The sequence below is a fragment of the Oreochromis niloticus genome, linkage group LG20 (genome assembly GCF_001858045.2).
Source record: "Oreochromis niloticus isolate F11D_XX linkage group LG20, O_niloticus_UMD_NMBU, whole genome shotgun sequence".
Taxonomy (NCBI): Eukaryota; Metazoa; Chordata; class Actinopteri; order Cichliformes; family Cichlidae; genus Oreochromis; species Oreochromis niloticus.
In genome coordinates, this window is record NC_031984.2 from 29,454,330 (window position 1) to 29,479,476 (window position 25,147).

General features: G+C 41.7%; 1 protein-coding gene across 2 annotated transcripts in view; it reads left to right on the top strand.

Annotated features, from left to right (window-relative positions):
• Positions 1 to 25,147, top strand: part of LOC100695575 (plexin-A1) — a 310,610-nt gene that overhangs the window by 66,096 nt on the left and 219,367 nt on the right. For both annotated transcript variants that reach the window (XM_019350036.2, XM_003449115.5), the window contains exon 3: positions 8,041 to 8,223. In XM_019350036.2, coding sequence (XP_019205581.1) covers positions 8,041 to 8,223 — 183 coding nt within the window. The remainder of the gene's footprint in view (positions 1 to 8,040; positions 8,224 to 25,147) is intronic.

Consider the following 25,147-nt stretch of genomic DNA (forward strand, 5'->3'; position numbering starts at 1 on the left):
ATTTCACTCACAAGAACTAGAGCACAGCCAAGCTAGTTATGTTAGCTAGGCTTTAATAATACCAAAGTTGGAATGAAATATGAGTTATGCATATGATTATGATTATTATTATTATTATGATTAGTATTATTATTATCTTACATGAGAGTTAATGGGGATTGACTCAAGTGGCCGTTCAAGGAACTGAAGTTTTTGTCTGGCCAAAAGGTTGCTGCTTGATTAAAATCCAGCTCCTTCCCCAAAAGAATACCTTGGTGGGAGATGAATAGAGAGAACTCATTTGTGTGTCTTTTTTATAACTGGTCCATATTGCAGTGTCATGGCTAAATCCCTAAATTAGGTTGTTGTCAGAATACACCATTCAAAAATTCTCAAGGCTGAGCGTCAGCGTTTTGTCAGGGTTTTTGGAACATTGGCACAAAAACTACTTGTGACAAATTAGTCTTTGGTATCTTGTGCTTATCTAATTAGATTAGTTGTTAGACCAACTGCAGTAATATTCCGTCTTTATGTGCGTGTGACAGCATGCACATGTGTGTGTGGGTGTGAGATGCAGATGCTCGTAGTTCTGTTGCCATTAGAGCAGACTGCTCTGCCAGATGTCTGCACTAAGTCCACTTTGTGTGTGTGTGGTTGTCTTGCAGAGGCAATACGTTCCTTGCCAACACACACACACACACACACACACACACACACACACAGATTATAACACATACAAATACACATTTAGCTACAAAGGATGTGTGTGTATAGGTTTTGTCTGTGTATTTGTGCATAAACAGGTCAAGCCTTCAAGTGTTCCAGTCTGTTAGACAGATGTTTAAGATCCCCACTGCACCCCCCCTCCACTGTCACACAGATACACACTGTCTTTCTCTCTGCTTGTTTGTCACATGCACTGACAAACACACACACACACACACACATGCACTCTGACTCATTAACAACCAATTAGAGAGCAGATATTGGCTCAGTGGGGAAACCGAAAGGCCAACCATTGCTGTCCTCCGCTTCCAACGCCAAGTCACAACAAATACCTGGATGTAGGCCAGGGTAGTGTGTGTGTGTGTGTGTGTGTGTGAGTGTTGTTTACTTCTGGTTTCGAAGTTTGGCAGTTGCATCTCATCCCCTTTCTTTATTAAAAAAGACAGAGACACGCTAACCCCGCATAATTAAATGCGTTCTTTTCGCCTCTGCAAGTCTTGTTGTTCATTGCATCAGCCAGCGCGTCTCTGTAGTACAACTCTCGCTTCGACATTATCGTTCTCACATGGGAAAGAGGCACGAACTGTGTTTAACATATACACGCAGAAACACACGCACACACTCGCGCGTTCTCCGCGGGATTGGAGCGATGTTTATGCCACTGTTGGATGAGGAGATGCTTGAGGCATTAGGCTCTCTGGAGAGCATGTTGACAACATCTCTCTCTCTCTTTCTCCCTTTCAGTTTACCTCAATCACTGTCTCTCACTCGCTCACTTCCTTCCCCCGTCCTCTCGTTGTGATGAGATTTTTTTAGTGCTCCCTTACATCTCTTACATCTCTGCAAATGAGTCAACTTTGAAAAAGACAATCTGCTCACAATTTAAGTTGATTAGACGGTTGACACTTTCACTCTCAGTATGTTACTCAGAGAACTAAAGAGCGTGACAGAGAGCAGAGGAGACTAGTGCACATATTTAACACACCATCAGTAAACAAAAAGTCTCCTCACCTTAAACGGATTCTTGGAAGATCGGGAATAGACTGTATATAAAAGATGGATGCCGCTTCTGGGGAAGTAAATCCAATGTGAAAGTTCCTCAAAACTGAATTGTTTGTAATGTACAGCAAAGGGCAGTCGTGGGGTTGCAAAAAGAAGCCTAAAAATATAGAAGTTAAAGGAAAAACAATACTACAACTCACTTGACCTATGACCTCAAGAAACATCTCTTAAGGACTTCGTAGCTTTAGTCAGTTCAGTAGCAAAAACGCTCAGCTTGATGTTTTGCAACGCGATTTCGCTAACCAGTGAGTGAGTCCAGTGACTGTGTCCGTTGTTTATTTACAGTTTATGGCAAAAACAATTACCCATGCGCCTGCTTTCAGATTTAGCTTAAAAGGGTCGGCACGTGGCTGAAATTGAGCCAGCTACGTAGACGACACATTCAAATGCTGGTCAACCCAAACAGGCACAAATAGAGAAAAACCTAAGCCTAGCGCAGCACATTCCCCCGGCACTTAATGACCAGCTGCAAATAAAAATTTCCTTAGAGTAAATCAATGGAAAGTCATAGCAAAGGAGCTGCTCTCCATGCTTCAGAGGTTGGCTGTAGCTCACCCTGGCTGCTGCTTCTCATTTATTAGCATTCTAAATCTATAAACATGCATTTCTCCGAACAGCAAATACTTTTACAGCAAATACTACTTTTGAAAAACCCAGTTTAAAGTTTATTTAACAAAACTTAGTTATTCTGAAGGTAATTTCAGAAACTACTCAGTCTGCTGCACAAGAAAAATATGATTACTTTTTGAACTTGTTTCTTTTTTTCATCCAAACAAAGATTGTTGCCAATTACTACCTAGACAGGAAGGAGAAATGTAATAAGAGTCTTTTTGTTAAGCAGTAGATGGATTTTCTTTTTTTTCATGTAAATTGTTACAAGAGTCTATCAGGAATCTTAAAGTACCATTGGCACAGTAATAAAAGTTGTAAAATGAGTTTTTTAAGAATCCCTATTTTCTCTATAGGAGAGCCGACTGTTTACCACTGCAATGTGAATCTCATTCTAACATATTTGAGGGAAAAGCTTGAGGACAGGTTTCTTCAGGAAGGAGAAAGCACACTGCGCTGATTATGTTGCATATAGTGATCCTGCTACGCCCACCATCAATTACACAGAACCTGCTGCAGTAGAAGCAGACCTAAAAGAACTAATATACCTACACCCCACGTCAATTTTCGTTTGATCTTCAAAATCGATGCATTCTAAAGTATGCTTGCCAGATTTTTTTCACTATGTGTGACTTTGAAATACACATTTTAAATACAAGTATTTACAAATTGAAAACAGATGCTGCAGTCTTAAGTCTGCAGACAAAGTACTTGTAAGTGAGGAGTCAGAAAAAAAGGCGAACGACAAACAGAAGTGGAATAGTTGTTTTACGATTTGTGATTGTGTGTGTGTGTTGTGATTGTGTGTGTGTGTGTGTGTGTGTGTGTGGTCGGGGGGTGGATGGGTTCACTGTAGCTGTGGTAAAGCTGGTAACATGTTCTTCCCAGTGCTGCATACTTTCGAACCACAGTATGGTCTCTGCTGTTTTTTTCTCTCTCCCATAGTTAATAGGCAGTTTACAGGGCTGAATCTAAACTCTCTCTGTGTCTGTCTTCCTGGCTTGAGGCTCATTAGTGGCGACAAGAGTGCTGTTGACCCCTGAGCCGTCCCCCATGTCTCTCCTCCCTATCTCCCCTCTTCTGTCCTTTTTTCCCCTCTCTCCATCTCCTTTCCTTTTCCCCTTATCTCACTTGCCCCACTCTTTCCCTCATCACCCCATCATCATTCACCCAGCAAGAGTTTGGCAGGGGTCTGTGTGTGTCTGTGTGTGTGCGTGTTGCCAGGGGCCAGCGAGTGCCTGTGTACAGCAGAGGTCTTTGGTAAGGACAACACAGGGGACTCTGTCCTTGTCTAACCCCCTGGAAATAGAACAAAGGTGTGTGCTTGTGTGTAATAATGCTATGTACAGTGTCCCGAGTATGAGCTATAGCTAGTAATATTAATAGCATGGTCAGAGGTCCACCAGGCCAACAGGGACAAGCTATACAGAGCCTATAAACGCACTAATAAAAGACTACAGCAGGTCACCTTATGTTAGGCAAAAGTGAAGGATGGTTGCACTGATTTACAAGAAATGTGGTGTAATCGTCCAGGTAGGGATAGCAGATTAGACCTAAATTAACATGCAGATAAACATGAAAAATCCACTGCATGTATGGAGGACAGTGACGATCTTTAAGCCATGAAACCCTCATAGTGGACAGACCCTGTAAGCTAGCAATTCTGTTGACCTTTGATTAGTTACAGTTTGAAAAACTGATGATGCACCGACACCCGATACATAACTATATCGATTAAAGAGATTTTCAGCGTAGTATGAATGGAGTCACAGTATGCTCTGTAGCATTAACGACTGAAGTCTAAATAATTAAATGTGTGTGAGGATTTTTCTTTTTCTTCCCTCGTGGTGTGGTAACATGCGCATTATTATGCTTTAATTAGGCTCTTAAGTCACTTTCATATTGGTGGCTGGAAATGCTTCGGCTTCTCCTTAATGAGTAGCTGCGGAGGAATGATAAAGTAGGCAGACTATAGGAATTACATGTCTACAAGGCACACAACAGCTAGCAGATGTCAGGTCTGTGTGAGGCCACATTTGTCTGCAGTGAAAACACGTCGACTGAACGCTCCACTGTGCCTCAATCTGAGCTGTTGACTCTATGGTAATGATGCAAGTCAAGCTAAACATAACAAACCATTAGCGTCCTCAGCATGCCGACAACAGCGCTGGGAAGATGGTGATCTCGCTTCTGTGTGCGCGAGCTTGACAGACACTGGGAATTCATCAGATTAGTTTACAAGTATGGGCCGCCCGGCATAAATAAATCCAGACTAAATGATGCTATTATAAGCTGCTATTATAAACAGTTCCTACATGGGCATCAGGTTAAACTCTGGGCTTGTGCAACAGATAGCTGATGGTTTTAATATGTGTTACTATTTACTAGCACTGCTTCTGACACATAGGTCATTCATTTGACCCTTTAGAAGTGTGTTCAGTTAGTTATTGTAACAGGATCATCGTTCTGATAATGCTGTTACAGGAAAGAAGGAAGAAACGGTGGTCTCGAAAAGCTGCAGGCTTGTGAGGTGGGGGGGGCATCCTTCAGAGACAGACAAGATTTCCCAAAGGCCACTTCCTGTGAAAAAGAAAAGCTATGAGGGAAGTATTTGAAGGAAGATAAGGAAAAAGAGACAAGAGGGAAGCAGAGGAGGATAAGCAGGGCGAGGAGGAAATAGAATAGGGGGAAAGAAGAAGTGAAGAAAAGGAAGTGAGAGAAAAATGAATGGAGGTCTAGTTCTGCTGTCTTTATCAGGGCAAACTGTGTGGCAGAGACCCAAGGCCAGGGTTCACAGTGTCACTGAGCCGTGGCCGTCTCTGTCCATTCTCGCTTTCTCCTTCTTCCCTCTCCTCCTACCGCTTCCCCCTCTGTCCCCCTCTGTAATTCACTTCTCCTTTTTTAATTTCCTTCTCTCCCGCACCTTCATATCTGTCTTCATCTTCTCTGCATCGCCTCGCTTGCTTTTTTTCCTTTTCCCTTTTCTTCATCCTGTTTGTCTCTCTTTGCCCTCCTTTTCTCGCAGAGCAGCTCCAAAATTGAGAACATGTTTATGTAAATCATACAAAAGCCAAAGCTGTTGTGTGTCCCTCCCTCTTCCCCTTCTCTCACTCACTTTGTCACTTTGTGTCTTTGTTCACTGAAGTTAAACTTTGCCATGTTTCTGGCTGCCTTTGAAAGTCTGGTAGAAGGCAGACAATGACCGCCACAGGCATTTTTCTCAGCCCCCCTTTTTCTTTTTTTTTTTAACCTCGCTACCTCACACACAAACGCACGCTCCCTGACAGCTTTGCTGTTTTGGAGGGGTGGGGTTGATTGATTAGTCTCTATAGAGACGATACGTCTTGTAATGAACAAGAGAAAGCTGGCATGTTAATTTGTGTGGTGTGGGAGGCTTAATCGTCATCGTGTGTGTTTATGTGTGAGAGTGTGCGCATTGTTCTTCTTTGTGCATGTATTGATATATTGCTTTTTTCTTCCCTTTTATTATTGTTCTTGTGTTCAGTTGCATCTGTGCGTGCACACAGTGCATTGCATCCGTGCGTCACTGTCAATATGTCCCTCTGTGTTTGAGGCAGGATAATTTAAATATCACCAGAGGTTTTCACAGTTTTTAGGCAAATAATTATACTTTGTGTACCCAAAAGTGAACATCCATCCTTTCATCTGCCTATTTTCTGATGCTTATCCTGCAACCAGGTCGCAGGTCCAGCAGCCTAAGCAGAGAAGCTCAGACCTGCTTCATCCCAAGCCATCCTCTGTGGGCTCATCAACCACAGGAGGTGGTGTAGGGCTCAGGTGTGATGCGTGTTGGGTGGCAGTCAAGGGCAGATGCCTGGTGGTTCAGTCGCACATCCATGATACTGATGAGGCTGGCTATCTGGACAAAAATGAACAAGTAGCAGAAGCAAATAGCTAGCTAACATCCATCCATTATTTTCTAATTAAATCTTTAATGCATGAATTATGACAACCTCAATTCAGATCTTTTTCTTAAGTATTTTTATTCATCTTTAAGCATGAAAAAAAAGTTTTGAACTTAATTTTTTAAACGTACTTTTCAAAGAGTTTTTTACATGTCCACTTAAGTTGACAACATCACCTTTGGAGTGGGTGGCAGGCTATGGAGTGACACATCAGTGTCCAATGTAGTGGTTTATGTGCAAGTATACCATCACCACTAATACAAATACAAGAAAAGAGCCTTTGAATAGCTGTCCACTGTAGTGACCACTATGCGTGAAAGGGTTGTACAATTCAGAGTCATGGGGGTGGGGGGTACACGCTAGACACGTCCCCAACTCATGGATGAGAGAAGAAAGGCTAATATGTTCTTACATTTATTCACACTGTCCCTTCAGAGACACAGGAAGCTGTGAAAAATTGGGCCAAAACTGAACAAGGTTATTGAGGTAATATTGGCAGGCTTGGTTAGTATCCACAGACAGTTTAGGTGCATCACAGACAAACAGATACCTACTAATTAGTGCTAGTAATCGGAACACAAACTATTACATTTAGCCACACAGAAAATTATTAGCTGACAGATACTTGCATTACATTCCTCCAAAGTGCACCAATGTTTTTGGTTGGTGCATTGTTCCTCAACCGGTTGCAGCAGATAGGAGTTCTTCGTTCCCACTGTCGCCAAGTATACAGTATAAAGCACGCTGAGGTGACTGTTGTTGTGATTTGACGCTTTATCAATAAAATTTAATTGAACTGAATAGAAGCATACATGCGTACACTGTGTTTTTTTAGGATGAACTTCCGTCTAGATGTGTGTGTGTGTCTTAATTTCGTATTTCTCAGCGTGTGTGACGTTACGGTAGCGGTGCATATGCTGATCATCACCGTTACGCATGTCAGAGTAAGGTGAACCTTGTGATGCGACACATGGTTTTAATGACATGCCTGTTACACAGACTCACCCTTGCACTTGCGCCGTATTCATAAATCAGGCTTGGCATGTCAACATATCAGTGTAGCGACGAGGCTATACAAGACACATTGATTATGATATGCTAATCTGACCTATAATTTACTTCCTGTCATTTCCCTCCTCCAGTGTCCTGCTCATGTATTCACCCTCCCCTCCGTGTTTATGCTTACTCCATTTGATTTACTTGTTGTATTGGCTTGTCTCCTGATAGAAACTACACTGGCAAAGCAGTAAGAGATCAATATTTTAAACATTAGCAATCAACTGTTCATCCATTCAGGCCGTACTGAGATACTTAATTACTTAGTTTGACATCACATACAATGAAATAATCAAAGAATGTAATGGAAGGAAACACACCAAACACAGAGGCATGAACTGGCTTTGTGTGGCTTTTTGCCCTTAATGAGATACAAACATCCCTGTCAGCCTTGTGTCTGCCACTTATAACACAATCTCAAAACAAAAAAAGAGAAGTTCAGGAAACTGGAGTCAATTTCTCCAGTGACATCCAATAATTTTATACCATTTTCTCAGTAAATCTGCCATGGCTTGGCTTCACTCCAGAAACCATAAAATTTCTGCTAAGTGCTGGAGGGATTGAAATCCTCCTCCTTCTTTAAGAATTAATGTTAGTTTAACAAGAGAAGGGATTTAGAAAGTGTTAATGGTTGAGTTAATGGCTTTCTCTCCCTCTCCATCCCCCCCTCTCCGCACCGCAGCCGTTACAGATAGACGACAACTTCTGCGGCCAGGACTTCAACCAGCCTCTAGGGGGCACCACCGCCATCGAGGGCATCCCGCTTTATGTGGACAAGGATGATGGCATGACCTCCGTGGCGGCGTATGACTACCGTGGCAACACAGTGGCGTTCACGGGCACTCGCAGCGGACGCATAAAGAAGGTAGGCTGGAGTTCCCGAAGCACCTTTGCATCCTCGTAGATCTGTTTAACACAGAGACTCTTCACAAAGACAAAACTCACTGATGTTTCAGTGTGATTTGGCTCAAAGCTTTTCAGATCTCACCACATGTTCTATAAAAAGAAAAAAAAGGATCAGATACAAACATTTCACCTGACAGTGGTGTGAAAGGAAACTAACAAAATGTGACTAAAACGGGGATTTAAATGCTCCGGTAAGAGTGCAGGGCTTGTGTATGTGTGTGTGTGTGTGTGTGTGTGTGTCTGTGTGTGTGTATACTGCATGAGTATGCGTGTTTCATGGACTATAGAAAAGCATTTTCACTCTGAAGCAATTTTCTGTCATTTTCTGATGTATTTTCAGTGGTCATTGGTTTTGGCATTGCTGACAAATGGTTTTATCATCAGCGCTCAGTGTAGATATCAGCTTTGAATGTGCATACATATATATATGTATATATTTATATATATATATATATATATATGTGTGTATACTCTGTGTCTTTAATGGCATTTTGTGCTTGTTTTATTTTGAAATAGCTTTTCAGTGATTTGCCATTGTCACTGAATGCTTTTGAGACATACCAAATAAGACATATACATTAAAAAAAAGTAAAGCAGCAGTTTCTAGAGAAGTGCATTTTCTCCTGCAGAGCGAGCTTGTGCATGTGTGTGTGTCTTTGTGGAGGATGTACGGAGTGGAGCTCGTACTGCTAGACAAACTGGAGCTGTGTGGTTTTTATCTTGCTGAGTGTTCTTTTGTGGTCTAGTCAAAGGATTGTCAAAAGCCAGTGAGAGTGTCTGAGTGGCTATAAGGTGGGTGCAGATGATTTTTATGTGTCTCCTGAGTACCTTCGGTGAAGGAACGGGTGAAGGAAACCTGTGCTTTGTGTGTGCCTATGCTCAATCACAGGCTAGCAGTAATTTCCCATCGCGTTCAGCATAAGAACATCACGCTATTTCTTTGTGTACGTGTGTGCGTGCACCTGTGGGTCTATAATATGTGTGCTCCTTCAGTACCCGTGTGGAGTGGACCGCATGGTGCGTGTGCCAATCAGCTGCTCCTGAGCCTTAGCTATACTTTCTCTTTTCTCCCCCTGCTCCTCAGCAGGATGCCTCCATATGAGTGCGTCTGTGTCACCAATACTACAGAGGCTGAATAAATACACTCAGGTGAAGATAAAAAGTGCATACACACAAAGTAAATCAAAAGAAATGTTAGATCGGCATTTCACTCTGCGTCGCATTGAGCTTTATGAAGTTTTAGACATTTTTTTTAGTAGACAAGCATCATTTTGCAGCTGCTGATGTCTATTTTTTTTTTTTTTATTTCAGTGGGCGACGTCTTTAAGTTTGCATTTTACTTTTTGTCGCATCCCATTAAGCTCAGCTCAGATGTTTGAAAGATTCAGCTGCTGCAGTTTTAGACACATATTTGACAGCTTAAGCAGGAGGCCTGTGTGTTTCCGCAGCCTGTGGAACAGCCTTTGCGACGCTGCTGTCGACTGCTTTTATATAGGCTTTGATACTATGCGCACACTCTCACACAGACCCACACACGCCTCCTTACACAGCTTCCTGTCACTTGAGTTTTGCTAAGTCGACTGAAACCTAGCCCGCTAGTCCTTGCAGCCTGACCCCTTGGACTGTGTCTGCGGTTGTGCAGACAGATGATTTGTATGTGCGCTGAGACTGTGGGGGTCAGCAGATCCTGGATGATATCCCGCTGATCGGAATCCCATTTCCTCTCAGCCGCCGTGTCTTCCTGTGCTTTGGGGATGGAGGAAGGAAGGTGAATACGGCGGGGTGGAGGCTGCCAGTGTCCTCGCACACAGATCAATGCAGATGCTGCATTAAAATGCTGTTGTCTATATGAGCGGGATAATGGCGAGACAGGATGACAATCACTATAAATCAGCAGCAATTCAAGCTACAGCCGGGTTATTGGGCTTTTTCATTAGCCCGTGCCCGCTAAGGCTTTCCTCGCATAGGAAGTGATTCGTTTTAGGTTTAAATAAGGTCTTTTTGACTAAATTGGAGAACAGCTGTTTAATGGCTGAACTTGATTTGTGCAAAAATAAATTCTGGAGCGAGGGAGAGGGGAATAGGACTGGGATTAGAACGAGGGAGGGAAAGAAAGCGGAGCTGAGGCAGCAGATGGAGAGAGATGGTTACAGGCCGTGTGGTTTTATTGCTATTCATTGGAAGTTAAACTGTGCTCCTTGGCCTAATGAAATGTAAAGCTGCATTGTATTGATGTCCACACACACACACACACACACACACACACACGCACATACACACACGCTCCTGCTCATTAGAATTCCTGCAGTGTGACTGTTGTTGTGTGTGTGTCTGCCTCCGTGGACGTGTCCCGGCTGCTAGACTCTGTATTGATTGATCTATGAATATATAATCAGTAGTGTAGATCTTGAATGGAGCCAGTTCATTGGATAAGCGTTGGTACAGGTTTGTGTGTGTGTGTGTGTGTGTGAGGGAGAAAGAGAGCTATGACATAAGCCAGGGTTAATCTATGCTGCCTTTCATCAGCAAAACTAATCAAAATGTCATGACTGGCTAAACACGTGGCATGTATGTGTAAAAAAACCCTACCCTTGCTCGTGGGCCACTGGCTTTCTTCTTTCCAGGTTCTGACTGTGCCTGTAAGAACTAACTCTGCTTTATTAGCTGACCTTGCTGACTCCGGTTTTCACCTTTGAGACGTATTTATATAGAATATTTTTGATGGAAGTGGACTGCTGATTAAGGGCCGTGTGTCAAAGTGAAAGCTCCCTTTGATACTTAATGGAGCCGTGGGACCGTGATTAGGTTCTTAGTGTGTTGAAGGTCCCTCCCTGAGCCTGAGTGTATTAAGTCATTTCAGACCAGGCTCTGGCTGAACTAGCTTTGGTTTTATTGAAACACATCTTTTTTTATGAATTGCAGTTTTTGACTGATTCACAAAATGCTACTCTTCATAGCACTGAGAATGATCCCCTCTCCACATTAGCTCAGCCTCTGGCACAATCAGAAAAAAAATTTTTTCTAAAGGACCTGGAATTATCTGGAGTTCCACAGGAACCCATTCTGGGCCCAGTGTCATTTCCTATTTTCTGCTATTTTCGGCTGCAGTATTTAAATGATGCTCAGTTGGTACTGTTCTTAGTCGACAGCAGTGGCACCCAGCGTGGTCTTGTCCTCCTGTAGGTCATCTGCTTCTACCTTTGTAGTGTCGTGTGTTCAGAGATGCTCTTCTGCATACCTTGGCTGTAACGAGTATGTATTTGAGTTACTGTTGTCTTCCTCTCAGTTCAAATCAGTCTGCCCATTCTGACCTCTGGCACCAACAAGGTTACTTGAATCACCTTTCTTCTCCATTCTGATGAACTTAAGCAGCTTATCTTGATCATATCTACATACCTAAATGCATTGAGTTGCTGTCATGTGATTGGCTGATCAGATATGTGCATTAACAACAAGTGTATGTTCTTAACAAAGAGGCCAGTGAGTGTATGTTTCACTAAAGCCAAACAGAAAGACTACACTTTCCATATTGTCTTGCCTCAATAATTATTGCCTTTTATTTACCCCTCCTTGCCCTCATCACAGTGTCAGTCACTTGATGTCAGTTTGATCTTGTTACTATTATCATTTAGTATAATAAACAAGTTTTTTTATACATCGTGTCATCTTGTTCTGTTCAGTTTAAGCTGAGCTCTGAGGTTGAAACTATTCTTTCATTTCATTCAGCTTTAGCAAAGGTCATCCACACAGATATTACCCCCAGATTTGATTACTATAATGCAATTTACTGTGGTGTCATTAAAGAAACACAGGTTTCGGTGTACTTAGAAGAAGAGAATAAAATAAAAAGTAAAATGAAATAATAGTAAAAAACTAAATAAAACATAAAAGAACAAAAGTGACTACAGTAATTACATTTGATGCTCATTTGATTTCATAGCTCTTATACAGTGATCATGCCCGTACTTACTGTATGTTATCAGGGTTGCAATAAGAAAAATATGAGAGATAGAGTGTCTGATACACAATAAAAGTGGGATTTAGGATACAGAACAAACAGATACTGTGTATAGGAGGCAGTCTTTTTTATGGTGACAGTCTGGCTATCTGCTGTTCACCTCTCCCAGGCCTGTCAGTTAGCAGCAGCATACTGCGTTTATGCAGTATATGTTCTTGGTCCTTGCTCTGTACCTCAAAGCCACACATGATTACCTTCTTCTTTTAAACACCACTGTACATTGCTTTGTTGGCAGACAAAGTGTAGGCGGGACACTGAGTTTTTAACAGCACTATAGGCTGCCTTCTGCGTCGTTTGCCAGAAACATCCTAAAAAACCCCGTCTTCAGATCTCAGTAAAAACCTGGAAATCCTTTCATTCCTCTCATTTCGTCTCCTCTTTTGTCTACCTGGGAGAACAAGATGCTCCTGCCGCATCAGGTAAGATGAAAAGAAACTCTCAACAGCCTGAAGTATTTCCAGATTTCAGAAACAAAAAGATGAAGCTAGACAGATGGAGGGAGAGAGCGAGGGGAAGAAAGAGGGAGATTTACTCACGGCAGTGTATAGGTGTGGGGATGCGTGTGGTGGGTGAAGGGGTATGGTTTCATGTCATTTCATCATTTCCCTGCTAGCAGCAAATCCAATTACTTTTCCCTTTTCCTTTCTATCTTGGAAGATAGCCTGAGTGACAGGACTGATTGGAGTACAGCGCTACTGAGGCAACTGTGCCAACCAGTTGATTGACATAACACTGGCACTTCACTGCTTTCAGACAGGGAGACAAGTGAGACTGGTTAGGCTTCAGGGCATCTCAGAGCTGGTGAGGTGGACCAGAAGTTCACCCGCATTGCTCTTTTGATCCTACATCTGTCCCACTCAGACGTTACCCAAGCAACTCTAGAGCGAGATGCTCCACGGTGCACGGCTCTCTTTCAGTATGCGACAGTGACGTACCGTGCACGACCCTATCCCGTCCACTTTTACACTCCTCCCAGCTAACAGCATTCCACCCCCTTAACGGCATCAACCCTTTAAGAAGATAATAAATAAGCAGTATACTGCGTGAATTGAGTCATAATCTGCCCACCATCTCTTATGTAGTGTGTCTAACACTGCACAGCATCCTAAGCAGCTTTTACTGGAGGTTACTTTCATGCTGTTGTATACTTTGTACCAGTTTACATTTCTGCTCTAATGCATTTCTCAATAAGACCTTGTGCTTTTGTTCTCCACTGTAGTTGTGCCAGCTGTATTGGATTTCAAATCAAGGTTTTATAGTTTAAAAGTAAAATTTGTGATATAAATTAATAAAGATATAACAAGCGTTTTCCAAACCGTGGGACTTATCATGTCTTTAAAACACAGTGCCTTCCTTGTAACTTTTAGGAAGATAGATGTAAAAAGATCAGAAACGGACAAAGGGTATCATTCCCAAACAGTGCATATGCCCAAATGTCTACAACAACACAAACAAAACAAAGTTTCAAACATTTCATATAAAGTTGTGATCTTTCCAAAGTCCAAGGAAAGCTTTTGGAAAGTCTCTGGAAAAGGTGCGCTTTTCTGTCTTCCTTCCAGGAAACAGTTTTTTTTAATTGTTTTTAGATCATTCAGTTCTTCTTTTAGATCATCCTCCACAATCAGCACCAGTGATCATTAATTCTGCATGTGAGTCACACATGGCTGTCACCAGTATCTGAATTATAATAACAGGAGTGCCACCAAGAAATACCTTCTGACAGTAAATGGATCATAGGTCAAAAAGATGAGCTCAGTGCCATGAGCAGGCGACCACATGCCAGGATGGCTGCGAGCGGCCAGCCCAGGTTCAAGTCCGACCTGCGACCCTTTGCATGTCTTCCCCTCTCCCTCCGCTTTCCTGTCAATTCTTCACTGAACCTATCAAAATTAAGGCCAAAAGATTTTTTTTTTAAAAGTGACTCTGAAAAGCTAAAAGACATATGCTATATGACCATAAAATGTGACCTTTTAATGGAATAACTGATTGTTTAGTTATTGTTTTACAATTGTGCTATAAAAAAAGATAAGTAATGGTAAATGGACTGGTACTTGTATGACTCTTTCCTGCTAGTCTCATTTACCCAAGCACACACATTCATTCAAGTACCTTTTCTATACCTAAGCACCGTGTCTGTTCATATTCACAATCCGAGAGAGGAAGCAAACCACCAATCTCTACAACCTACAGCCAGCTCTGTCTCCTGAGCCACAGCCACCCAAAAATAATCTGATAATAATAGCTGATAATGAATAACCAGTTATTAGTAGTTCTGCAAAAAATTAGCAAGACAGAAACACTGTCTTTTAATGGGGTGTGTTTACACTGGTGTATTATTTTTACAACTTCTTGAGTGCTCTAATTCTGAACAGCTCCCAGCAGAATGATTTCCTTTCTCTATGATTATTTTAGTGGAGGCTGGTGTTTTATGGAAACAGCAGTGATTGGAGAAAATACATTTAAACTATTTAAATTAAACTATTTAAATCAAGCATGCATTATATTGCCCAAAGTATTACCCATCCAAATCATTGAATTCAGGTGTTCCCATCATTTCCATGGCCACAGGTGTATAAAATCAGGCACCTAGGCATGCAGACTGCTTCTACAAACTAGAATGGGTCCCTCTCAGCAGCTCAGTGAATTCCAGTGTGGTACTGTGATGGGCTGGCACCTGTGCAACACGTCCAGTCGTGAAATTTCCTGACTACTAAATATTCCACAGTCAACTGTTAGTGGTATTATAACAACGTGGAAGGGGTTGTTGAAGTGGTAAAAATCACAGTGCAGGATTAGTGAATACTGAGGTGCATAGAGCACAGAGCTCGTCAAATTTCTGGTGATTCAATCGCGACATTCAATGGTGAGGAAAAACTTGACTGGCCTGCACAAAGTCCTGACCTCAATCCAACACAATACCTTTGGGATGAATTAGAGCAGAGACTGTGAGCCAGTCGTTTTTGTCCAATATCAGTGTCTGACCTCACAAATGTACTTCTGAACAAATGGTCACAAATTCCCATAAACAAACTCCTAAACCTTGTGGAAAGCCTTCCCAGAAGAGCTGCAAAGGATGGGCTGACATCATCTTAAACCCTGTGGATTAGAAATAGGATGTTACTCAATATAGTGTATAAAGCACAGGAAAAGTGCTTAGCCCATTATCCACTCTTCACCTTCCAGTATTCAGTGAACGAGAGCACCGTGGACCCCTTCCTAGAGTTTGAGATGGCCGCGGCTGTATTGGCTCTTCAAGCTTAGTGGTAAAACTATAGCTGTCAGAATGATTAAGCCTAATCAAGAAACATGGGATGGGAGGTAATTTAGCATGTGAATGCTAATTAGCACTAGCATTTAGACTGGCAGACGATGATTGAAGCAGCGCATCGGCTGCTCGGGCTGGTTAAATGGCAAAAACACCAGGCTGGTAGAGATGATTGATAATCTTCGGGTCGTGCCGCTGTCTGTTTCCCCCCCGTTTGCGTGTGAGCGGATTACACTTTCCTCTTCCCTCCGATGCAAACTCATAATGAGCAGATGAGCACAACACCTGAACACTCTAATTCCATCTTTATCCCATTAAGTAGAAGTTAGTGGAATAAATTCCTATTAGTTTCTCAGAATACACAACAGGATTTTCCTCAAGCCTCGTGTGTGTGTGTGTGTTAGAGAATTCATTCATTCACCTATAGCGTCTGCCGTCTACTGTCTCAAAGCAGCACAAATATACACAATTACACTGTTTAGATCCATATTCATGATTCACTGTGCTCATGCTCAAAAGTATGATTTGAGAGTTTCTGAAACAGCAGTTAGGTATTCACACTCCGGGTTTGTGTGTGTACGTTTGCACTTGTTGCCATGATATATATGAAAGAATGCATCAATGTGTCAGTACATGGGTGTTTTGTGCTGCACTGTGCTATTCCCTGTAAATGCATGTGCTGTTAGAGCCTGTTGAGGGAAGACTAGTGTGTAAATCTTTCAGAGATAATATTACTGCTGTAAGGGCCGCTAGTGTTTGAGTGAATTATCATTGGATTCTCCAAGCCGTACTTTCCTGCTGTCCTTGTCTTCGGACCATACAGTTTCTCTGCCTACAACATCCGTCTCTCTCTTTCTCTCTTCCCCTCCGCTCCCTGTCCTTCTTGCTTATATGTCACCTTCAGCTCTCTTTCTCCTAACCAAGGTGGGCTAGATGCCCGCAAATCTGCCTCCCATGAGAATTTCCCGCCTCATCTGTGTGTGCATGCATATGTGTGTGTGTGTCCTTCTCTCCTCAGCTCCCCATTCCCTCAGTCCACTCCCTCAGCCTCCCTATCTCCTCTATCCATTAGTACATTAGTATACGTCAGCCTGCAAAAAAAAAAACCTGTCTCTGTTGTGCCTTTTATGAGCAGGAGGCACACACGCACAAAGATAGATACAAAGACATACAAGGCCGATAAAACAGTGAGCCATACATCAGCTCGTACTTATATGACCTGATTGTGCATCTGCTTTAGAGGTGTGTTTGCTTAGATTAAGACAAGCTGGTTAAATGAATTACACTTTATTTTAATGTCTTTGCAGTATATATATATATCTCCTCCAACAGATTAGATATCTATTAATTTAGCATCTAGCCATAATGAAGACAGAGTAGAACTACTGAAACTTGATGCCTACACTGTCTGTAATGCAACTCAAGCACCACCTGATGTTATCTGAAATGTAATTGTTTTAATGCAACTGCTGGTTATTGCATCTTGAAAACTTCAGTATAGCCATTGTTGGAGCAGTGATACTCTTATTTAGCATTTTTCTGTATTGTCGTAGGTTCTTTAACTTACAATATAAAGCACCTTGAGGCGACTGTTGTTGTGTTTTGGCGCTGTATAAATGCAATGAAATGGATTATTTTGCACTGTGAATCACATTAAGCTACAAGTATCCAAGAATATGAATATGCGGTTAGAAATGAGCAGGTTTCTGTGAAATGTGTAGTCTTCAGTCCCAACCATATTCCGTCAGGCTAAGAGCAGCTCCCTTTGGAGCGATTAAAGGTTTTATACAAGTTTTCCCCACTTGATTAGGTCGGGATTATGTGTTTGAAAGACAAGTGTTTTAATGAAGCTAAATGAGGCATTTTTAAATGCAAAGAAAGGATAGTTAATAGACAGGGCAAACTTTGAAGTCTATCAAAAATGTTAGACAATTTTCCAGTTCTTCAGAAGACTTAGAAATTCCAACCAAAATATTTAGAGGATGTGATATTGAAAACAAAATGGAGTGTTCAAAATAACAAATACAGTATCCATCTATATACTGTATTTTCAAGGAGACAGGCAGCACTTTCTTCTTTCTGTCTTTTTTTACAACCAAATTGAAAGGATGGTGTACCGGGATGCATTAGTTTGAAAATGAGCCAATGGGACAGTGCGTTAGAATGGCTTCCACCTGAGACAAATAGACGGTAGGTGGGGAAAAATAGGGGGGAGAAACCATTTTCTTCAAAGCCAGTGCGGCATTACATGAGGATGGAGTGATCCAGAAGCAGTTCTCCGCTGGTGCTGGCAGACTGATCTGAAATACAACAGCAGGATGTTTGCCGTGTCCAGGACGGAGGCTGATATGATACTGTTCTGCATCACTTATCGGAGGCAGTCGCTGCTAATGTGCCATTGTGGTTGTAGGTTCAATTCCCAGGTGGGCTATCACTTCATATGTATTACCCCCTATGTCCTTGAGCAGGGCATTATCTCAGCATTCCCTCTGGAGGAATATGGCTCGGCATTAATGGACGGGCGATGTGCATGGAGAGCTAGATGGATATATTAGTGAGCTAATGAATCTTTGATAAGTGGGAAGGCTTTGTGGGTGTCAAGAGACAAAAGGAAAGATTACAGCTGAACCTATCAACTGCGAGATGGCTTTTATTCACATAAAGTCTTTGCGGCATCTGACATTGGGATTGCCATTGTGGGGCATGGCTATATGTGTGTGTTGGTTTGATGTGGCAAAGCACTCTGGGAAAGAGGGGGGATTGCTAGTGTTTTGGAGATTCTACTGCAAAAAGTGTTTTATTTATTCATTTTAGTTTAGAGGATAGATAATAAAAAACCATCTGTTCCTTAGCATATACTAAAATATTTAAATACAGTTTCAGATGAACAACAACACATGACATATTAACACTGTGTCATTATTTACTGTCTCCCTCCTATCACCCCCAACCAGTAGTGGCAGATAGCTGCCCATCCCTGAAGCTAGTTCTGCTGAAGGTTGCTTCCTGTTAAAAGGGAGTTTTTTCTTCCCACTGTAACCAAATACTAGGTCATAGGGGGTCATCTGATAGTTGGGGGTCTGTATTATTGTAGGGTCTTTACCTTACAATAAAAAGCAGCTTGGGGTGACTGTTATTATAATTTGGCGCTGTATAAATAAAACTGAAATGAATTGAACTGAATTGAATTTAATACGAACTGAGGCAAAATGCAGAAGTGTTGTATGAAAAACTAAGCATACCCCAGTAGCTTGTAAAGCCAGCTTTGGCTCAAATAACTTTGTCTGTATGACTTTATCCGTCTCTGAGATCGTTGTAGAGGGAATTTAGACCACTCTTCTTTACAAAGTTCAGTTTATTGAGGTTTGCGGGCATTCATTTATGCACAGCTCTCTCAAAGTCCCACCACAGCATTTCAATTGCGTTGAGGTCTGGACGTTGACTGGGGCATTGCAACATGTTGTTTCTTTTCTTTTTTCAGCCATTCTGATGTCGATTTCCTGCTGTGTTTGGGATCATTGCCCTGATGCATAACTGTTTCAGCCAACTTTTAGATGTCAGATAGACAACCTCATATCTGACTCCAGAATACTTTGGTATACAGAAGAATTCATGGTCCAAATCGTCAGTCCTCCACAAATGTAGTTGACAGTTTGGTTGTACCCAAGGTCTTTCTGCTGATATGCTGTGCATTATAGCCAAACAAATCCACTTTGGTCTTATCTGTCCAACGGAGATTTTTGCAAAAGTCGTGTGGTTTATTCAGATGCACCTTTGGAAACCTAAGCTGTGCTGTCATGTTCTTTAGAGCCATTCTCCTGGCAACCCTTCCAAACATCATATACTTGATCAATCTTGTTTTAGTTGTACAGACATGTTAACATGCTAACTGAGGGCTGTAGATTCTAAGATGTAGCTCCGGGGTTAATTGTAGTTTCTCTAAGCATTGCACAGTCTGACTTTGTCGTCCTGGGATCTCCATTCCTGGGAGAGTTTTTATCTGGCTTTTTCTCCTGTGAATCATTTTTCTCAGAATAGAATGATGGCCTAAAGTTAGTCAAGAAAAAGGGACAAAAACTGTGGTCTCTGGTGTGAGTGACGAAATGATTATTTCACCATCAACCACTCTAGTGTTCAGCAATGGGCTATTTCTGCCTTTGTCAAAACAGTCCATTGACCTCTAATGTTGGAAAAACTTCACTTACTGTGCACATGGACACAAATCAATAGATGAATCGCCACCAAACTCTGTTGGCCTCGTCTAATTGAATTCTGCAAGCTGGTGGACATATTGCTAATATTAATACATTAGACGAAAACAGTTAAATTAAGTGATATAATGAGTTCCAGTTTCCCTCTTCCAGTAAGGCCTTTTTGATGTAATTCACATGTGGCTACAGTATGACCACAACATCCGCTGACTGGAAATGTAAAATGTGTAGCAAGTTCAAAAAAAGAAAAAGAAAAAAAAAAGCAGTGTTAACCCTGTGACCTCATAAATCAGGGTCCCTAACCCGTGTGGACATCACCAGTCCCAACACTGACTCGGAATGTCCCTGCTGATAGGGCACGTACGGCCACGAGTCCAGACAAACAAACGCATATGTAGGATGTTCAGCAACAGCCAGCGATGCGCTCGGACAGCTGTTGAGCTGACGACTGCTGTCAGGTGCCAGTGGCCTGATTCAAGCTGGCCGACCTCCTCACATCACAACATGTGTCTGCACAGATACGGGAGGTGATGGGCGGACATTTGTCTGCGTATCTGGCATGCATCTGGAGAACAACTGGCACGTTGGGTGGGTCTGGTGTGTGTTTTGATTTGTGTCTATGCCAGTTTGCTTGACATACAGAAGTCTCGGGCATCTTGTACCAGAATGTAGAAAAGATGCAGATTAGCAGGTGTGTTTTTTCGTCACCTTCGGCAGCAAGGTGGAGATGCCTTCTGGATGGATGTGTGCTGATTAGTGAGCAGAAAAATAAGAAACAAAAAAAACATTTCACTGTGCGTTATGTTAATCTGTTTCACATCTAGGGAAAGATGCAGCCTGCGTGGGTGTGTGTATACATGTGCATCTGATTAGAGGGCGCATGCAGGAAAGGATGCAGGCTCTGTGTGTGTGTGCGTAATGAGATTGCAGAGGGTCGATTTCCCATTTGTTTGTGTGTAAATGTGGGTCTCTGAGAGATACTGATCCTTAGATTATAGGGAATCTCACTCTGTGTGTGTGTGTTCATCTTCATCAGTGCGTTCTGTGTTTGGAGTAGGAAGTAATGTGCGTTTACATATTACAGCAGCTGTGCTTTCTTCATGTATAATGGGAGCTGCCCACCTGATGCCAGGGCAGCTGCCACACAAACAGCCCACAGCACTTACACACATCCTCACACACACACACACACACACACTCACTCAAATGGTGCCAGTGGAGATTTTTTTGTTGTCTCTTGAGTGTGTGCTCGCTGCAGAGGGGAAGAGAAAGGGGCAGCTGCAGTATAAAGCCTTTATCAACTGTTCCCCTAGACTATCCCATCTGTCTATCCATTAATACGCACACACCCATACACTAATGCATACACACGGCCCTTCTGTTGTCTTATCAGTCACACATGGCGTACTTCACACTCAGCAGGGTCTGTCACGACAATGATGCTTGTTCTTGGATGTCTTCTGTGAGGAAAATGCGTGTTTTGGTCCACAATGTATGACACCATGAAGCACCGTTTGTCTCATTTTCTGTAGAAGTTGGAGTTAAAGATGGAGCCAAAGGAGTTAAAGTTTCTAGGAACTGGATATATACGCACCAAAAGATATTCCCTGATCAGGTTTTTGAATGGGACATAATTACCAGTTTGTTACCTGTTGAAGATCAGCTCCTGGCTGCTGGGGTGAGGTCTCACTCTGGATTTTTAGCTAGGTTTTGTGTTAGCATGCTGTCTGTGCAGATGGTTGCAATGGGCCAAAGTATAGCAGTATAATGCGGTTGTTTCTGTCCTGGATGCAGTTTGCACTTTACCATCACATCCTTGGCAGTAAAAATAAGTAAAAATCGATAAAAATAATGTCCATATCTCTGTTCCTGCAAAGCTGTTTTGTGGTACCGCTCCACCGATTTCCTTCTCCCGCACACAAACTGAAATCAGCTGACTGTTGTGGAGGTGCGCAGGAAGAAAAAAACATATTTGTCGGATTTTTTCTTCTTTCTATCTGCCCAGCATTTAGATAACTGAAGAACCTTCATAACGCAAGTTATGACATAATTTAACTGTAATTTTTATAATTACCAAATTTATTACAGTAACGTGTTAGTGAAAAATGTAAGTTGATGATGACACCTGGTTGGTAAAGTTTCAATGCTCAAACCAAATCGAAAGAACAAATTTTGCAACAAAATTTGTGACTCTTTGGATGGAGTGGGCAAGTCGCTCAGATGGTTGGTTGAACCGGGAACCTCACCTGAATTAGGTAGTCTGTCACCAATGACAGGAGCTCATTGGAAAAGAAGGATGTAAAATGCCCTTCATTTTTTTCACCAATAAATGCTGCTGCCTGCACAAGCTGCAAGCACTGATAAAACATTGTTCTCTGTATTGTCATAAATATCATTATGGCAAATCTCCTTGAAAGGTCTTCATATAATTTCACCCACCCTTAGTGTTGAGTGCTTGTGCGCTGTATGATTTTCCATTTAATTTCAAACTAAGAACTGTCTGTATGCATATGAACTATAGCTAAACCCATATTTGATTTTTTTTGGACCAATACCAATATTTAGGACAGCTTTACACATGCCAACATTCTTTATGTACTGCACACTGTTTTCACTATTTTCTTTGCATACACCTAAAGAGTTCATCTGGTAAATTGTGTGTGGTGCAGTAGCATTAGGTATACTGTAAAAATGGACAAAATGTGCAAATCTAAAAACTACCAGAGCCATCAAACTTTGTGGAATTGAAAAGAAATAAAAAATAAAAATTGAAGTAGATCCAATGAGAAGGCTCCTCGGAAGACATTAAAGAGCACGTGGGAAGTAATGAAAATTGATTAGAAAGGCTGAATAGCTTCCATAAATTATAGAACAATATTTTTACTCGAAATGGCCATTACAAGTTTATGTACGACTTGTTAATACTGTAGTATTATAAAAGGAAACTCAATCGTAGTTTATTTGGTTGCATTTAACATGCAGTTAGCAATTTAAAATGAAGATCCTGCCTGAGTCCGCACCACCGTCTCCTCAGCTGTAATGTGTACTCTGCTACATGTACTGCAGACAGTGGAACTGGAAATGAAAATGGACTGGCATTTAAATAGCACTTTCCTAGAATTACTGACTACTCAAAGCACATTACTCTACAAGCAGTATTTACCCATACATTCATACAGCACGTTATTAAAAGCACTTTATCTGCCTCACACTGCTGAGAGTATTTAAATAATAGAGTTGGAGCTGCTCTGCTGGGTAATCTGTGTGGTGACATCACTTCTAAATTACCCCAAGCATCTTTTTCTGCACTTTTTTCTGCAATAAAAGTTTTCAGATCAGCTCACATCAGACTTTATATGTACGCTGATACCTATTTATCTGTAATAGGCCAAAAAAACATCAGTCAGGCTCTAAAAAGATTATATAGTATGAAATTATATCACACTGGCCAAGTTTTGTGCTATATTAGATTAGCTCTGCAGCTGCTCTTCCAGAAAGTCATAACACTCTGTTTCAGTGTGATTATCAAAATTCTTCCAAGTCTTGTTAAAAGGAGAGTCTGGCCTTTTTTATTTTCGGGTACAGATCTGTTCCATTTTGCTGTGTGTTTAGTAGCTTGCTTTCATTTGTTCAGTGCATTGTTGTTTTTGCCCATTCGTTGTCCTACATTCTTGGTTTCCCTGCATGTTTTTTAGTTTAACTGGCTGGCCGGCCAGGCGCAAGGACATCGGGTAGCTTTGCACCCGTATGTTAATGAGGGAGAAAGAGACAGATGAAGAACCTTGAGAGTTGGTTGAGGTCAAGGGGATATAATGAAATAGAAAATAAGGTTGAGAGTGAGAGACAGAGACTCAGAGATCGGGAGTCGAGGGTTGTCCTTGATGGTGTTTATGATATTGATTGCCTGCTCTCCAGAAGCATCCTGATTTCTGATTTGGACACTTGTGAACAATGTGATTGCAGCGAGAACATCTAATGTCTCGAGTGGCCTCTGCAATCAAGAACAATGACCCTTAACGCTTTGCAAACTCTCCCTCTGTCTCCATCACTTCAGCTCTCACATGCACATGCGTGCTTGCATGCCTAAGGATGTGTCTCGGATCTAAGTTGACATTACTGAAATGCGCATTCCTTGATATGAATACAACCTGCTGTTTTTGGAAAAAACTAGTGGTAGATATATTTTGAACATGTAGAGATGAAGAGAGGTCAAACACATATGCTTTACTTTTTTAGAGAACAAAGAAAATTTCATGCACCACAATTTCAAAGTGTAAGGAGTTTCTCGTCTTTGTCTAGTCTTTGTCCACTCATGATGACCACGGCCATATTTCTAACTCTAACTTCTAATACAGAGTTAGGCAGGTTAATTTTTTTTGCTTGTGTCTCTTCAAGCTGTTATTCCTCACTCATTTTTCCCTGTTATTCCCACTAGCAAACCTCCGCACTACGGGTGGGTCTTCACTTTGGTGTTAAGTCAACAAACAATAGCTGTCAAGAAAACTATAATTACTTTTTCTTACTCGCAATAACATCAAACGTTTCACAGTTTTTCATTTTAAAATCTTACATGAACTGTCATCATCTAATCCTGTTAAACATTGCAAATATGATTATATAATATCGTCTACGTGGAGGTTATAGATATATAAGTTTTCATTTTTTCGATGGAAAAAAATGTTGTCTTCTTGTCCCTGCATTGTTGTTGTCTGCTCTGCTGTGCTATTTTCTGGACTTTAAGGTTTTTTTTATAATAGCTTATTTCGACAACTTGATCAATGATCAGCAGGCATCAAGATTGGTCCATTCGTCTAGGAGTAGATGGGAGCATACAAACAGACGTGCATATGTTACGATCATTATAGAATGATTTACTGATCCGCTGCACGAGCAAAAGCCCAAAGAATTTTTTTCCCTTTGTTTTCTTAATGTTTTCAAAGACTAATCTAATTATGAAGTCTTTGAACTATGGAAAAAGCCGACATTCAAGCATTAAACAGAGAAAAGTAGACGAGCAGACAGGTTGATGGCGAGAGAATGGAGGACAAAGACCTGGTGTTGTTCAGCCATCTGGTGTGTGTTTGCGCGCGTCTGTATGTGTTGGTGCGCTTGCGTCTCTTGTATCTTGATACGGTGGAGAGAATGACTTAGATTACCAAGACTGATATCAAAGCCACACTCACGGACACGCTCCAACTGCCAGCCCTGTGCACATGCTCACTCCCTCGCCCTCTCTCTCTAGAGCCTTTTGGTTTGCGCTGGGTAGCATACAAAGCCTTCAGCTAGAAGACAGCAGTCCATCGCTGGTTTGTGTGTGTGTGTGGAGGGCTCCCCTCTAATTGAAGTGTACAGTGAATTGGCAGCCTGCCTGATGTTACATAGTCATATG